The 15,715-nt window shown below is 44.0% G+C and overlaps 1 protein-coding gene and 1 long non-coding RNA gene across 4 annotated transcripts; both read right to left on the bottom strand.

Moving 5' to 3' along the window:
* Positions 1–1,364: 1,364 nt before the first annotated feature.
* LOC134858798 (uncharacterized) lies at positions 1,365–3,929 on the bottom strand. 3 transcript variants are annotated; one of them, XR_010165000.1, is made up of 5 exons: positions 3,677–3,929; positions 2,710–2,751; positions 2,353–2,400; positions 2,097–2,150; positions 1,365–1,797 (listed from the first exon to the last, which is right to left on the bottom strand). It is a non-coding gene; the product is annotated as an uncharacterized LOC134858798 (long non-coding RNA). The 3 variants fall into 3 exon arrangements; XR_010164999.1 differs by lacking the exon at positions 3,677–3,929 and having other exon boundaries at positions 2,710–2,804; XR_010165001.1 differs by lacking the exons at positions 2,353–2,400; positions 3,677–3,929 and having other exon boundaries at positions 2,710–2,814.
* Positions 3,930–6,589: 2,660 nt separating this feature from the next.
* Positions 6,590–8,786, bottom strand: LOC134879983 (G2/M phase-specific E3 ubiquitin-protein ligase-like). The gene is made up of 5 exons (XM_063906613.1): positions 8,773–8,786; positions 8,090–8,406; positions 7,794–7,945; positions 7,131–7,303; positions 6,590–6,812 (listed from the first exon to the last, which is right to left on the bottom strand). The coding sequence occupies exons 1-5, from the start codon at positions 8,784–8,786 to the stop codon at positions 6,590–6,592; spliced, it is 879 nt and encodes a 292-aa protein (XP_063762683.1).
* Between the last annotated feature and the right edge of the window lie 6,929 nt (positions 8,787–15,715).

Below are 15,715 nucleotides of genomic sequence, written 5' to 3'. Positions count from 1 at the left end.
TAAAATGGATGAAAGTCCTTCGGTAAGACATGTTTCAGTTCTTGAAGGTGCTTGAACTTCAGTGCTTTAATTTTCTGGGGGGATGTATAGAGTGGGGCCACGCTGACACACGTCTTCCTCAGGGATGGGGATGTGAAGGGTTGCCAGTTGTCGGAGTGGAGTAATTTGAACTCCATACTGCCATCCACATTGTATCTAATAGAGAGATGAAAGAAAAGAGGGGTGTTGGGGAACAGAGAAAGGAGGGAACCAAAAGCAAGTTTAGATTTTTAAAACAAAATATTTTAATATGATATGGCTAATGTTTCATGTATGAAAAAGTAGTATGTACAAACCTGACTGCTCGGAGGTCATGCACCGTAGGATCGCCAACTTTGCTACCAGGTCGAATTGACTTGCTGATGTTCACTTTGCTGAAGTCTTGGAAAAAGCTGTAATCAACATACTTCAGCTCGTATGGTTTTGGACTTGAACGAGCTCCCCGAATGACTGCAGCATACTCAGCTGGAACATGTACATCTCGGTTCCTCAATTTTCTTTCAATCACACTGTGCACCGAGTCACATTCCATCTGTGTGTGGCCTCTTTGAAGGTACTTCTGCGTCACTTGCTTTTTTCTTTCAGTGGCAAACTTTAAGAGGGCATTGCTCAGGACCAGGTTTCGGTTTTGATAACCACACCCATCACTCCATAGAATGAATTCAGTGTAAGTGGGGTGTGTTTCAAGATAGTCCACAATGCAGGAGGCAAACTCATTGGCAGAGACCCCCCCCTCACCCTCATGCCAAAGGTAATTTGTCGCTTCATGTGATGCCATATTGTAGATGGTAAAATTATGGACACCGAGCTTCATTTTGAAGTAGAGGGCAGACGCTTGAAGCTTTGGGCAGAGGAGAAGGCCCTGCAGATCCATGCATGCAACCAAGGTGGTGTTATTTGCAAGTTGTTTGTCGCTTTCCTTTTCTGCTCGTGCCTCGTCCTTCTTAACGCAGTGTTCCTCCCACACAGCAGCCTCGATGTTACCGGCTTTGAAGGCACAGCAAGTGTCACATTGATCTTTCTTTGGATGGAACAATGACAGATTTAATTCTTTAAAGGTGTTACTGAACACTTGTCTTGACAGAGGCTGGATGCCGTTGGCTGCACATGTTTGCTTATATTGTGAGTGGAGATGATTAATTGACCTGAATAACGGCTCCAGGTACATCTTGGAAGAGGAGGACCTACAGTAGTGCGATGGTACTTTCGGCAGATCAAGAAGAAAGGACTTTAGGAAGTCCCGCTCCTCTGTCCTCACCCTCACTCTTGCCGTCTTCTCAGGACTTTCCTCTCTTCTTCCAACCCATTTTTAAAAAATCCACTGCTTGATGCCAAGGGTTGACAGGAACATCCGCTGACAAACTCTGAGCCTTCTACCATCAACACATAAAAAACAACAGAGAGATGCTGACCTCCGAGACTGAACCGCTTCTGTCCGGCGCCGCTTGACATCACTAACCTCCGCCAGTGACTTCACGTAGATTTTCCTTTCTTTCCAGTCCAATTTCCCCCAAAAATACTTGAATATTTCTTCCCTCTTCCCTTCATCGATTTCGGTGCAGTGTAGTTTGCTGGATTTCTGGCAGGACTCAGCCAGGCACCGCCCCTCCATTTTTCGTTCTTCTTTGTTGATGAATTCATTTTTTTCCCGTCCAAGATATGATTGGCCCCTCATTCTTCTCCTTTTCTGGATGTTACCCTTCCAAGCGTCTGGGTTGGCCCTCTTCCTTGACCTTCCCCGGTCAACAGCAACAGCATCTTCATATGATTAAAAGAAAAACAAAAGAAACATGTTTCACAAATTCACATTTCTCTTATGGTTTCTTAGCATGTGGAAGTATGTGTGTCAGTGTGTAGGCATGCATTAAAGTTTGGCATTTGCTGTGGTGTGTGTGTGTGTGTGTGTGTGTGTGTGTGTGTGTGTGTGTGTGTGTGTGTGTGTGTGTGTGTGTGTGTGTGTGTGTGTGTGTGTGTGTGTGTGTGCATGTGTGCATGTGGCTGAGCCCATTAGTAGCTTACAGAAATGTAAAAAAACAAATTGACAATAAGTTACTCACCTTCATTGACAGGTGTGTAATCCGGGTCATTTTCAGGATCGTGTTCAAGTGAGTCTTAGAGCAATATAGAGGAACACATTTAGTACAACAAATGCACTTATGACATCATTCTGATATAAGATTGCATTCATTTTGACTCATAATTGATTAAATACACTAGATTTGTAATTAGTAATGGGCTTTAGTCTGTCAAACCAATGTGAGGTGGAGGCTGTAGTTTAGCCTAATCTGAGAATGAGAATAATAAGATACTTACCCTCACTGTCACTTTCAGTGAGATTGTCATTATCACTTTCCAGAGAATCTAACAACAATAAAATACATTCAGCACACTACAATGCTTGAATAATTCAGAACTGAGCTTGCATCATTAGCTTTGACCAGCAAACGTACAGTAACTATTCATTTTGAATTCTCTATGAGTAATCATTTTTAATTTAGCTACATACAACTTGATGAGTTAGTATTTGGATTCCTTCCTTGATCAAGGGAATCAGAACAACAAGTGTGGCAGGCTTTCATCTTAATGTGCAACACATCAATAGGCTTTGGGTTGCAGAATAGTAGGTAGCTGCTACTGGGAGAAAAAATAATTTAAGCCTAAAGTACTTACCCTCATTGGCAGCTGTATCTCCACCGTCACTTTCAACTGAATCTAAGAATGACAGAGAGGGAAACCATTTAGAGTAATGAATAGCCTACAGTGTAGACTTTCCTGTCTGGCTAACTCAATTCTAGTTTCCTACAGACCTTCCTCCTCATTGCTGACCCTCACGTTCGCCTCAAGTACCCTATCATAGCTGACATTGACCATTTCACACAGCTCCTTAACAGAGAAAGACATCCTGAAGGAAGGGAGAAAACCATATCAGAAAAAATATAGCGCTATGCCCTGTCAACATAGCTTCACTTCGGAAATCCGTGCGTTAACATCTCCGCAAATGAAATCGTAGCAAGTTGGGTATAGTGTTGGAAATGCTCAGCCTCTACCAAGCGGTACGAGTGAGGCATGTTCTAGTGACAATCACGATAGTAACATTACAGTCTATAATTTCATCACTTAAACTCTGGAAAAAAACATATTTGTTTGAATCGTATCAATGTCACTGAGTTTATTTACCAACTAGCAAGCAGCAAGCAAGCTAATCTGTGGAGAAGTAGGCTAGCCTCTGGAGAGTTTAGCCTAGCCTACTACATTTACCTTCGTCGTCAGCCAGGTTCACAATAAAAAATATTGGATGACAATTACCATTCTAGACGGTAGTGAGGCATTTTCTAGTGACAATCACGACAGTTATATTATAGGCTACAATTGGATCATTTTGACTCAGAAAAAAACATGATTGTTTGAATCGTATCAATGTCACGAGTTTGTTTGCACTAGGCTAGCCTGTGGAGAGCTTAGTTATTATCTTACGTTCGTCAGCCAGGTTCACAATAAAAATATTAGATGACAATTACTTAATTAGATGACAATTACTTAATCTAGATAATTTAGGCCTACCGGTAAATAACAGTTGTGAATATATTGCAACTAGATTAAACTTGAGTACAGTTGACAAAAAAACGAAACACCTTACCTTCAAAGTGTTATTCAGCTACCCGATGATGCGCTTCCAGAGACGCTAATGAGATGACACGAGACAGCTGAGATGGCTCCACAGAGCGGGAGATACGCGGCGTGATTGACAGCTTTGACACCAAATGGATATACTTGAAAATCAGATGACATGATTTCACAACTTTTCATTGGTCACTTAGGTACATGACGCATACTGTATACGGAAATGAACCTGGACATTGTATCCATCGTAAAATCTCAAAATCGGCAAAAATGGACATACGAGGTTTTCATCGGACAGCGACGATATGAGTGGGGACGCAGCACTCGGTCCATGAGCCGTTGGAAGGTGGCTGAAGCCCCGAACAACCCGAAAGGAAGTGTGACAAATTGGTACAAACCGTACGGAGTGGAGAAGGCCGTTTTTTCCTTCGACTCTGGAGAAAGGGGAATCTGCCAGTAGCCCTTGGTTAAATCCAGTGTCGTATAAAAACGAGCAGTGCCTAGCCGATCCAGGAGTTCGTCGACCCGGGGCATTGGATAAGCATCGAATTTGGACACCTCGTTAACCCTGCGGTAGTCCACACAGAACCGGATTGACCCGTCCGGCTTATGTACCAGCACGACAGGGCAACACCAGTCACTGGTGGACTCTTCTATTACTCCCATCTCTAGCATAGCCTGAAGCTCCGCCTGAACAATTTTCCTCTTGTGTTCAGGCAGCCGATAGGGCCGTGAACGAATGGCCACGCCCGGGGGCGTTTCTATGCGGTGGTTTATGAGAGAGGTGCGCCCTGGCAGCGGGGAGAACACATCAGCAAACCGCCCTTGCAACGTGGCAACGTCTGCCATCTGACCGGGTGAGAGATGGTCGCCGCAACAGACCGGGGCTAATTCGGTGTTAATAACGACCTCCGGTCCCAACTCATCTCTTTCTATCACCGTGGTGGCCAGAGAAGCAGACGCCACTTCCCTCCATGTTTTAAGGAGGTTTACGTGGTAGATCTGTGTTGCTCCCCCCCTGTCAGAACGCACCAGCTCATAATCTACGTCCCCCACTCGTCGTGTGACCACGAAGGGCCCTTGCCACTCGGCGAGTAATTTGGAGGTAGAAGTCGGGAGTAACACAAGTACTTTATCTCCCGGTGAAAATTGTCTCAGTTTCGACCCTCTGTTGTACAGGCGCTGCTGACGTTCCTGAGCCTGCAGCAAATTCTCCCGTGATAACTGCCCCAGTGAATGGAGTTTTGCTCGCAGGTCCATAACGTACTGAATTTCGTTTTTACTTGTGCTCGGACCCTCCTCCCAGTTTTCTTTAAATAGGTCCAAAACACCCCGTGGCTTCCTGCCAAACAGCAGTTCAAAGGGAGCAAAAATCCCGTGGAGGACTGAGGCACCTCCCGCACTGCAAACAACAGAGGGTCTAGCCATTTATCCCAATTACGGCTATCCTCGTGAACGAAGTTACGAACCATGTTCTTTAGCGTTTTGTTAAACCGCTCCACCAGGCCATCGGTCTGTGGATGGTAAACGCTAGTCCGGATCGAGCGGACGCCCAACAGTTCATACAGCTTGCGTAGTGTGCGTGACATAAATGACGTGCCCTGGTCAGTCAGGATCTCTTTCGGGATCCCGACTCGGGAGATTATATGAAACAGTGCCTGTGCAACGCTCTTTGCAGAGATATTGCGCAACGGCACTGCCTCGGGATATCGTGTTGCATAATCCACTAGGACTAGTACAAAGCGATATCCCCGTGCACTCCGGTCTAATGGCCCGATGAGGTCCATACCAACTCTCTCAAAAGGCACCTCAATTAATGGGAGTGGGCGCAGAGGCGCTTTTGGGGTGGCCGGCGGATTAACCAGCTGACATTCGCTGCAGGATGCACACCACCGCTTCACATCCGCGCGAATGCCCGGCCAATAAAATCGGGCCATGATCCGGTGTAGTGTCTTATCATACCCTAGGTGACCTGACATGGGGTTGTGATGAGCCGCCTGGAAAATCATTTCCCGACGGCTTTGTGGTACCAACAACTGGGTATTGATCTCTCCTGTCTGTGTGTCACGGCTCACACGATACAGCCTGTCCCTAATAACAACAAAGTGTGGGTGTGTGAGTGCTGTGCTTGGGTGTAGCTGGGAGCCATCAATACTCACCACCTGATCGAGAGTGTGCTGAAGGGTCCCATCCCTAGACTGTTCGAGGGGGAAATCCTCAACCGGGCACTGGCGGGGGCAGAGGGGCCTCCCCGGCACCCTCCGGTGGTAGAGGGACCTCCCCGGCCCCCTCCGTGTCTGTTCCCCCTTCGTCGCCGTCAGCCGCTTCCGATTCGCCACTCAACACAGCACACCACTCACATTTCCCTGACTCCCGTGAACGCACCCCCATAGCCCCCGCTAGCTTAGCAAACCCCGGCCAATTTGTTCCCAAGATCAGAGGGTGCGTGAGGCGAGTACTAACTCCAGCCCTGACTCTATGCTTTTTTCCCCTAAAAGATATTTCCAGAGTCACCTCCGGGTACTGGTGAATATCCCCATGCACACACCTCACCTTCACCCACGATGCTTCAACCAATATCCCCGGCCGAACCAAGCGCTGATGGATCATCGTCTGATTACAGCCCGTATCCATCAGAGCCTGGTGGGTACCCCCCTGTATACATACCGGTATACGGTACGTCCCTTCTAAACCGGGGGAGGCAACTGGCGGTAATAGTTGCAACCTTCTCTGGCCATCATCATACACAGTGCACCTTTAAAAGTTAATTTCTACTTAGATTACTTCATATTTTAAAAATGTAAGGTAATATTACTTGGGCCTATATGACATTTTCCTTGGCAATGAACTTTTCATTTCATCTCAGTGACCTTAACCTCTCATAGTCCTGTGTCACAACAACATCCAGTGCCTTCAACACCATTGAAATTCAATCACCTTCTACATCCTGAAGGAAGTCCCTCCAAAATGCCACTGTCTTGTTCTCGCCAATCCGGGAGTTGCTCCCATCCTCGGACCAGTTGATGGTGAAGAGACAATCCAGAGAGTCGGCTGTGAGCGTGGGAGGGTTGTAGCACAGCAGCGGGCGAAATGCCTCTGGGTGCTGTTGTATTTTCGGCAACACGCCTAGGGTTTTCAGCCCGTCTTTGAATCTAAACATTTTGCATGGGGGGGGACGACAAAAATAAAATATCAAAGACATAACAATGCCATATTGTTGGACGTTTCTTTTAGTCACAACAACGTACTTGCAGTTAGCACTCAATGTCATGCATTTTCATTATGACATACTGTGGCCAGAGAAAGTCTGAACACACCTGTTCAAATGCTAAGATTTTTGTGATGTAAAAAAATGTCACACAGACGAATGATTTCACAACTTTTTCCACCTTCACTATAGTGCAGTATCGCTTTAATTCTCCATGGACACCCTGCATCATGTGTTATTTTACCACGTGAAACAAAATTACCGCTCCAAGGGTGCCCGAACACGATGGACCACGTGGAACATCAGGATGTCCTCCAGCAGTGGATATTTGTCGGTCAAGGATGTTAAGAGCCTTAAGCAGCCAGCGGTGGCCAAGTAGTCGCTGATAGGCTCCACAGACAGCTGCAGGTCATGTAGTGTCGTGGCTTCAGAAACCTGTGGAATAGTGCATAAACAGAGGTGTCAAAAGTAAAAGTAAATGTATTGTTTAAGTACAACACTGGCACATAACATTACACAACTGTTACACCAGTTATGCCATTGTAGCTAATGAGGTCGATAGACGTTGTTACTGAAAAAAATTAACTAAGAACCTACCAAAAACCTACAAATTTGACCCAACCAGCGCAGCATCAGGTATATTGGTTTACAGTATCTGTAGACCAGTTACTCAGTGAAGTTAATTGTGTTGGAAGGAAACTGTGGCATTTTTTAACCTCTGCTTTTACTTTTGACACCTCTGTGCATAAAGACACATACACTAGGTAGTGCATCAACATCACCACAACCCTAGTAATCTGCTTCATTATGTTCACTACCCACTCTACATTGACACACCCAACCGAAACAACTTCAAATTAACATAGATACACACAGCAACACATTAGTGCATGAAATGTGCAACCCCCTTCCCCCAACCACAGACCTTTGTTAGTTTGTCGCGCAGATCAGAATCAGTGACGTCTTCCAGCTCTGGCTGGCACTGGTCTGCTCCCTCGGATATGCCCGTGAAAAGAGTCTTTGACAGAAAACATGGCGGTGGACCGCCATGGACCAGGCTGAGGGCAATGGCAGTTCCTGCATAAAATATTTGTCCTCACGTAAAGCTAGAAAGATTACAGAAAGAACAGAAAGTACAGCAGATCACTTGCCAAGTATGGTCAGCGTAGAAGCACAACAATTAAATTCTTCAATAATTCCATATAATTATGGTAAACATACCTCTGAAATCTAGAGCCAAGTTGCGATGGCCTTCGCGTCCCTCAAACATCTCGGACTCTGACAGGGTTTGCATTAGAAGGCGAAGAAATTCTCTTCTTGGCCCCCCAAGGTCAATAGCTTCCTCAGTCGCCCCCTTATCGTCAGAAAATCTCACATTCAAAGTATTGCATGGGCTGAATGTCAACCTTTTAAGACCCCGTATGGCCCCGTCAAGAACATTGGAGCGATTTATGTTGAATCTTGAAATTCCAATGCTATCGATTTTCTCTGCCAATTCCTTCAGAATGTCACTGACTGGGACATCTTCTTTGGGGAGCCTTCAAGAGAGAAGAGAGAATTGCACACACATTTACAACTAGTTGATTTTCACAATGTAATGCAATGTAAGGGAGGGTGATATGGCTACATTTTCTTATCACGATTGAAACAACATTGTCATGATTCTGATTTTATCATTATTAGCGGTATCAGCAATTGCTACTCAGTTTACATTTATAGCCTACAAAACAAGTGACTGAGACTCCACCAATTCTCCACCTGGCCATGGCTGTCCACATGGCCTCTTCTACGCCACAAGGACAAAGCATGTCACTATCTGTTATTTACTGATTGATGGGTCAGGTTGCGGAGTCTGAAGCGCACCAGCAAGTTATGGAATGTGTCAAAGGTGATCTCACACTTACGTCTGGTCTTGCATGCTAACTACTATAGCATGTAACAGTTCACCGTCTTCCTCCTCCGCCAAATCTTCAATGATGTCGACATATGCACTATAGTAATTATCTGGATGATATCCTGCCTGGTCATTCACTGGTGGCTGCAGTGGTGGCTGCTGTGGTGGCTGCTGTGGTGGCTGTTGAGGTGGCTGTTGAGGTGGCTGTTGAGGTGGCTGCTGAGGTGGCTGTTGAGGTGGCTGTTGAGGTGGCTGCTGAGGTGGTGCTTGTGGGGGTGGTGTGGTGCACGAGGATGGCTGCTGGCAGAAATGTCTTCCATGAGGTCGTCCTCTACCTCGGAACTGTCATCACTATATGAGCTGTCATCACTCAAACACTTGAGAACAAAAAATTTTTACGGTATGTAGGTTTTAAGCATAGAAGACTAATACCATTTTCAGAAAACAGAAGTCCAAGGGGCAAATTTGTGGAAAAGTGGGTGAACCATCTTTTTTACACAAAATCTCAAATCTTATTCTGGTGAAGCCATTCTTTTGTTGATGTAGGCATTTGATTAGGCTAATTGTCGTCATGAAAGATGAACTCTCATTTTCAACTTTCTAACTGGAGGCTTTTTCAGCACAATGACCACCAGGCTTCAACAGAATCATACTTACCTCAAGTGAAAGGGAAGGCCGCAGGTATAAAGATGCCCTTTTGAATATTTTCTGTATGAGGGTTGCATCCAGCTTTTGGCCCTCAGACAGTGATGGAGGAACAAGCTTGTTGCCACAGGGCATGAGGATCTGTAAGCTAATGCAGATTAAGAGTTTGATGAAGCAACACATACATTACATACAGCACAGTCACATAACCGGCCACAGAGTAAAAAATAATGAACGATAAAGTACACAGGCCGAAGTGATGGGCTGAACTCAATATATATTTTAAAAGAAATGCACTCTTTAAAACACTCTGAGGGAATACCAAAAACAATGCAATGCTACTCCAAGTCAATCACACTTCTGTTACATCAGCCTTTCCAGTTAGGAATCAACAACCATTTTGGCATGCAATGGATACAAATTAAAGGTAATAACCAAAATAAGCTCCCCAAAACAGAATATGCCGTTATTCTGCAGGTGGGGGCCACAGCCCATTTCTCTTTTTTTTTAATCATTTCTAGCTTATTTGTATTAGTCACAAGTGCATTTTGTCAGTGTCCCATCCCTGGAGGTACCACGAGGCGGTGTCAATCAACCAGACAGAATGAAAAAAGAGAATTGGTCTGTGGACACCACCTGCAGAATAAGTCTACTTTGGGCACATTTGGGTTATTACCGCTAATTTCTACCCATGCCTTGTTAAATTGGCACAGCAGTTGTCGAAATGGATTCATGATGAGTGTTGCTTCCTAACTAGACAGGCTGGTATCACAGAAGTATGGTTGACTTGAAGTTGCATTGCTTTGTTTTGGTGTTCCCTTTATTATTTTTTGGGAGCAGTGTATTGGTGGTATGTGGGCCAACTCTAATACACATTCGGGTTTGACATCCCTGGCTTAACTTCTCTCAACACAACAAAATGGACTGTTGTCCACTTCAGTACTTACCTGACATTATTAGGAAGGCACACCTTAGCTGCAAATGCCTGCCTAAGCCTGGCCATCACCTCTGTGCTGTCCCATGCCTTTTCAAATTCAAAGGCATTCAGTATGTAGCCTCTCTGGTGCAGCACTGATTTCTTTGCTTGTTTTACGACACTGCTGTCATCAGCTGAAGGCAGCAGGATAACATCTTTATGAAAAGCCCAGTGTATTCCCGGCTTTGTTCTGTAAAAAAAAAAGGATATAGAACATCAACATACTTAGGACAACATGACAAAAACAATCAAAATCAAAGACTCCCCAAACCACTACATGAATGCACTATGACATAGTGACAGAGACATTTGCGATATTACCCTTGAGATCAAATTGATCAAAAAAGATCAATATTATCAGCAACAATCATTGTGAATTTCCATACTATGCAATGGGTGGTAATGAAAGGTACTAACAAAAAACACCCCCCAAAATAGTTATTCTGTAGGTGGTGTATAAAGACCATTTCTCTCTTGTCAGGCTAACCAGCTGAATTGTTGGTCACATGTGCTGGGCATTTTCAGTCTCAAACCCCTGCAGGTATGAGGTGGTGCCTATCACCTGCTGACGTAGCTTAGCTAGGGGTAGTCATCCAGAACAAATCAGAAAGAAAGCATGAAAAAGGAGTGCTGCTTCTTGTGCACTGTGGAAGCCCATTCCCGCCACATAAAAAAAAAAAAAATCCGGACCATATCTCGCAATTCTGAGATACTATCTCAGAATTGCGAGGTGCTTTCATACATATAGTTCGATTGCTTTGGTCCGCACCAGGCCAAAAAATGATACAATGTAGCAAACAAACGTTGGTTCGGTTTCACATATTCATATTTCTAAACGAACCAAAATAGACCAAGCGAACCAAAATAGACCGCGAAGACTGCCCAAGTTTTGCGCCAGTCACGGGCCACTTACAAGAACTTGGGGAAATGAAAAAAAGACAGATCTTCGTTAATTATGAGTGATTGTTGTGCTAGCTAGCGAGCTAACGGCCATTCTACGATAAACTTAAGCGTATGGCATCTGCATCAGTGGTTGCATAGATGGCTTTTTGCGGAAGAGAATCTGGCTTGAAGCCTACAAAACTAAAAGTGATCCACGCATTATTGAATGGAGGAATGTGCACGAAAATGCTTCTCAACTGTGGCATGCATGCAGCGACACTGAAACAAATGTGCCTACTGCCGCCTGTTGTGTTCTCACGTTGCCTAGCCTACTACCATATCTCTTGCAAGATAGTAGATAGTATCTCGCAATTCTGACTTACTATCTCGGAATTCTGACTTAGTATCTCGCAATTCAGAGATAGTATCTCAGAATTGCGAGATATGGTCCGGATTTTTCTTTGTGGCGGGAATGGGTTTCCATAGTGCTGCTTCTTGTGCACTGTGAAATATTTTTAGTTGTTTATTTCCAGAATTCATACTGCCCATTCACAAATGGCACCTTTTTTCATGAATAGGCTACTTACCACCACCATCAAATACTAAGTATTCATTAGTCCAGAAATAGACATTTTTAGCTGCAAAACGTACTGTACTTTGGGAGGAAGGTTTACTAACGTTCCACGCCACACTCTGCTAGTTGGCCTCCGTTACACATGAGCTGGTGCTAAGCTGGGCTATTTCTGATTTGGCACTGAGTGAACGCAAAATGGTAGTTCTAGAATGATAATAGGCCTACACGACACTACGGTGCATCCCGAACAGGACAAGGCATAAAATAAAGGAGAAAAGGCTGGTTCAGCATGGACAGCATACACCTGCTCGCTAGGCTAGTGCTTCCCAGCTCATCTCCGTTATATGTATAATGGTTTAATGATGCAAAATCTGTTTCAGCATGCTGAAGTGTCTGTTAGGCCATATCAATGACAAAAACGGTCTTACCTTTTCACCGACTTTCCTCTGGAATTCCAGGTGCTGAACCGCCTGGCCTCAAATCTAGGGGTTTCCAGTGTCGATGTTGATGGCGTTGATGGCATTGATGGCAAGGGATTGCTAGTTCTAACTGTACGTGGTCTGAAAGCATTTCTAATCTCCGCATTCACGTTTTCCAAATTTTGCCCATTTGCCTGCGTAGCGTTGGTATTGTTGATGGCAGTTGAAATTGTACTTATTACATTAGAAGAACCTAAGAGACCTCTTAATACGCCGATTGCTTCGCCGATTGCTTCTTCGGTCCTTCTGTCGGCCATGCTTGCAATAAATAAAAACGCGCCAGTTTGCAAACTCATGTGTGTCTATGGCAGTTTAGAACAAACAGGAAACGGTTTATTCAAATATTCAAAAACACCAAGCTTAACCATTTAATGCATAACATGGGTCACAAGTGACCCGGCCGAGTTTACTTTTTTAATATCTGTGCCATAACTTGTCTTCATGACCTAGCACTCCATGAATTCCTCGATTAACTTGTTTTAGTTCATTATAAGACTTAATTTTATTTTTTTCTCTAAACCTTTTTAAATAAAAATACTTTAAAAAATAAAAAATAAACGATGTACTCGCGATTGCCAATAACGAATAAGGCCTGCAGACTGATCAAAATATAAAAAAGTTGCACCTTCATATTGAAACACAAAAAAAATATGCAATGAAATAACGCTGAAATGTCATGTTCTTCTCACTAGGCCTACTAGTCTAATGGTCTTCCGGTTACACTGAAAAATGCTCTCGCGCCCTCCCCCCCCTCTCTCACACACAAACCCCCCCTCCCTCTCTCTCTCTCTCTCTTGTGCTTTTATTGTGCAATTCTACAGTGTGGAGGCAAGTATTCCAGTGTGTTTTGGCACCCATTAATATATATGAAAGTTTTTTCCAGTGTGCAGAGACATATTTTTTCAGTGTGCAGAGACAGTTTCAGTGGGAAGGGGAGAGAATTCCAGTGTGTTTTGACACCCATTAATATATATGAAAGTTATTTCCAGTGTGCCGTGAAATATTTTTTCAGTGTGCAGAGACAGTTTCAGTGGGAAGGGGAGAGAATTCCAGTGTGTTATGGCCTAAACGGCCCCTCATAGGTTGAAGTTTTTCATTTCTGTCTTTCCAAATCTTCATTCAGTGACTTGAACTTATTCACCCACATGTCTGAGGCCTTCAGGTCAGCAACTTCTACCTCAAAATCTCTGATGGAGACACCAGGGATGTAACTCAGGTCGGCTTTGTCTACTGTACACTGGTGTGGATGAGTGATGAACTTAAAAAGACGAGTGCGCTCACAAAATTGTCCAAAGCGTGCTTTGAATGACTGCAAGAGATTAGATGTGAAGCCAGCTAGCTGCTGGAGATCAAAATGTTGAGCGGGGTCACTTGCTGTGCACGCATCTTTAAATTCGCTCAGTTTTTCAAAGTGTAGTAAACGACCTGTTTCAATATCCACGATAAAGAGTTCCAGCTTGTTTTCAAATGCAAACACTGCTTGTTGAAGGGATAAGACTGTATGTCCAATGCCTTGCATTTTCACATTGAGCTGGTTCAGATGTTCAGTCATGTCCACGAGATAGTAAAACTTCAGGAGCCACTCAGTGTTAGCTAGCTCAGGATGCTCGACGCCTTTCATTTCTAGAAAAGTCCGGATTTCGCTCAGGCAAGCCGCAAAACGGCTGAGCACCTTCCCTCTTGACAACCAACGCACATTGCTGTACAAAAGCAGACCGGGATAATTATTCCCAACTTCATCCAGCAGTGTTTTAAACTGGCGATCATTTAAAGCTCGGGCAACAATAAAGTTGACCACCCGAATGACCAGCGACATCAACTCACCAAGCTGCTCGCCACATATTTGAGCACAAAGCGCCTCCTGATGTAGAATGCAATGAAAACTTAGGATGGGTCTATTTTCATGTTCACAAAGAAGCGCTACAAATCCTTTGTTTTTCCCCATCATACACGGAGTTAATCCATCGGTAGATTTTTTTCTTTAGCGAACTCAATGAAAGACTTGAATAAATCCTCCCCTCTTGTTGTCCCCTTTATTGGCAAAACAGCAAGACTTTCCTCACGCAGTGTGTCACCGGCAGCATACCTTGCAATCACTCTGAACTGGGATAAATGGCTTATGTCTGTTGACTCATCCAAAGCGAGGGAAAAGTATGGCGCTGAATTTATGTCCTTCACTTGTGTTTCCTCCACTTGATTTGCCATCATGATGGTTCGATCGTGAACAGTTTTTGCTGACAGAGGCATGTCTTTTATTCTTTTGATTATCTTGTCTTTATCCGAAAAGTCGACAAAAAGTTTGTTGGCCACATCAAGCATGAATGTTTTTGTATACTCGCCATCTGTGAATGGCTTTCCGTTCCTCACTATTGCTAAAGAACCAGCAAAGCTAGCCGAATTCCAGTCACCTTGTCGGGTCCATACACGGAGTTGCTGCTTACTAGCTTGCACTCTGCACAGTAGCTCTTGGCATGCCTTCTTCCTGCTGTCCCCCGCTGGAAATTTGATGAAAATGTAGCATGGCGTGTGTCGAAGTGCCGCTTTATATTTGACCGTTTCATCGATGAAATTTTATCATTGCATATTAGCCACACCGCAGAACCTGCTCTCTCCACAAATGCAAATTCCTCTGTCCATTTGTCCTGAAATGTACGGTACTCCTCATCCTTTTTTTCTTTTCGCCATCTTCTTCGTCAAAGGGGTTTGCTCTGCATAAACTAGCTAGCTGACTATTTGATTAAAAGGAGGGAAGTTTACTTCTTGACCTCACATGACCTCACATTATCCAATAAAAATAGTACAGCTGGGATTGGCTCCAGCCACCCGCAACCCTGAACAGGAGCGTGTAATATTTTACTTTAAAATGTCAGCGGAATTATTGATTACTTATCGTGTTAAGAAATGTCAGCTAAGATTTATCGAAATAAATAAAGGTTAAATTTTAAAAAATTACAAAAAATCTGCGAGCCAGATGCAGTCATCAAAAGAGCCACACCTGGCTCGCGAGCCATAGGTTGCCGACCCCTGCTCTACAGGTTCAACTCTATTATGACGACTTTGAGACAGCAAATCCCTTAGGTTCAAAGAAGGGTATATATTGAGGAACCTACCAACAAAATGTAATTCTGTGCTGATGAATATTCATGTCGTGGCACTTTTTCATGCACAAGACCTGAACAAACATGGATTTGATGCAATACTAAAGCCTCTCACTGATCTTAAAATACTGGAAATGCAAGGGATAGTCGTGCCTTTCTCTGACTCACCATTGCTAGGATCGTTTATTCAATTGTGACGTGTGCTATTAAAGACTGAATGGACGTACTGTACAATGTTAATGTAAGCTAATGCTGTTGATGATGTTGTGTTTTTACAGAAATACAGTTTGATAACTGCA

The sequence above is a fragment of the Eleginops maclovinus genome, chromosome 2 (assembly GCF_036324505.1).
Source record: "Eleginops maclovinus isolate JMC-PN-2008 ecotype Puerto Natales chromosome 2, JC_Emac_rtc_rv5, whole genome shotgun sequence".
In the NCBI taxonomy this organism is placed as follows: Eukaryota; Metazoa; Chordata; class Actinopteri; order Perciformes; family Eleginopidae; genus Eleginops; species Eleginops maclovinus.
Note: the sequence above shows the minus strand (reverse complement) of the source record. Positions and strands in the feature narration are given on the sequence as shown.

Bases quoted from the DNA above. Each gene is read 5' to 3' on its own strand.
- LOC134879983 (XM_063906613.1), bottom strand. The intron at 7,946-8,089 runs GTATGTTTACCA...TATTTTATGCAG, and splicing joins CTTGGCTCTAGATTTCAGAG to GAACTGCCATTGCCCTCAGC. The intron at 6,813-7,130 runs GTAATTTTGTTT...CAAAATGTTTAG, and splicing joins GTTCGGGCACCCTTGGAGCG to ATTCAAAGACGGGCTGAAAA.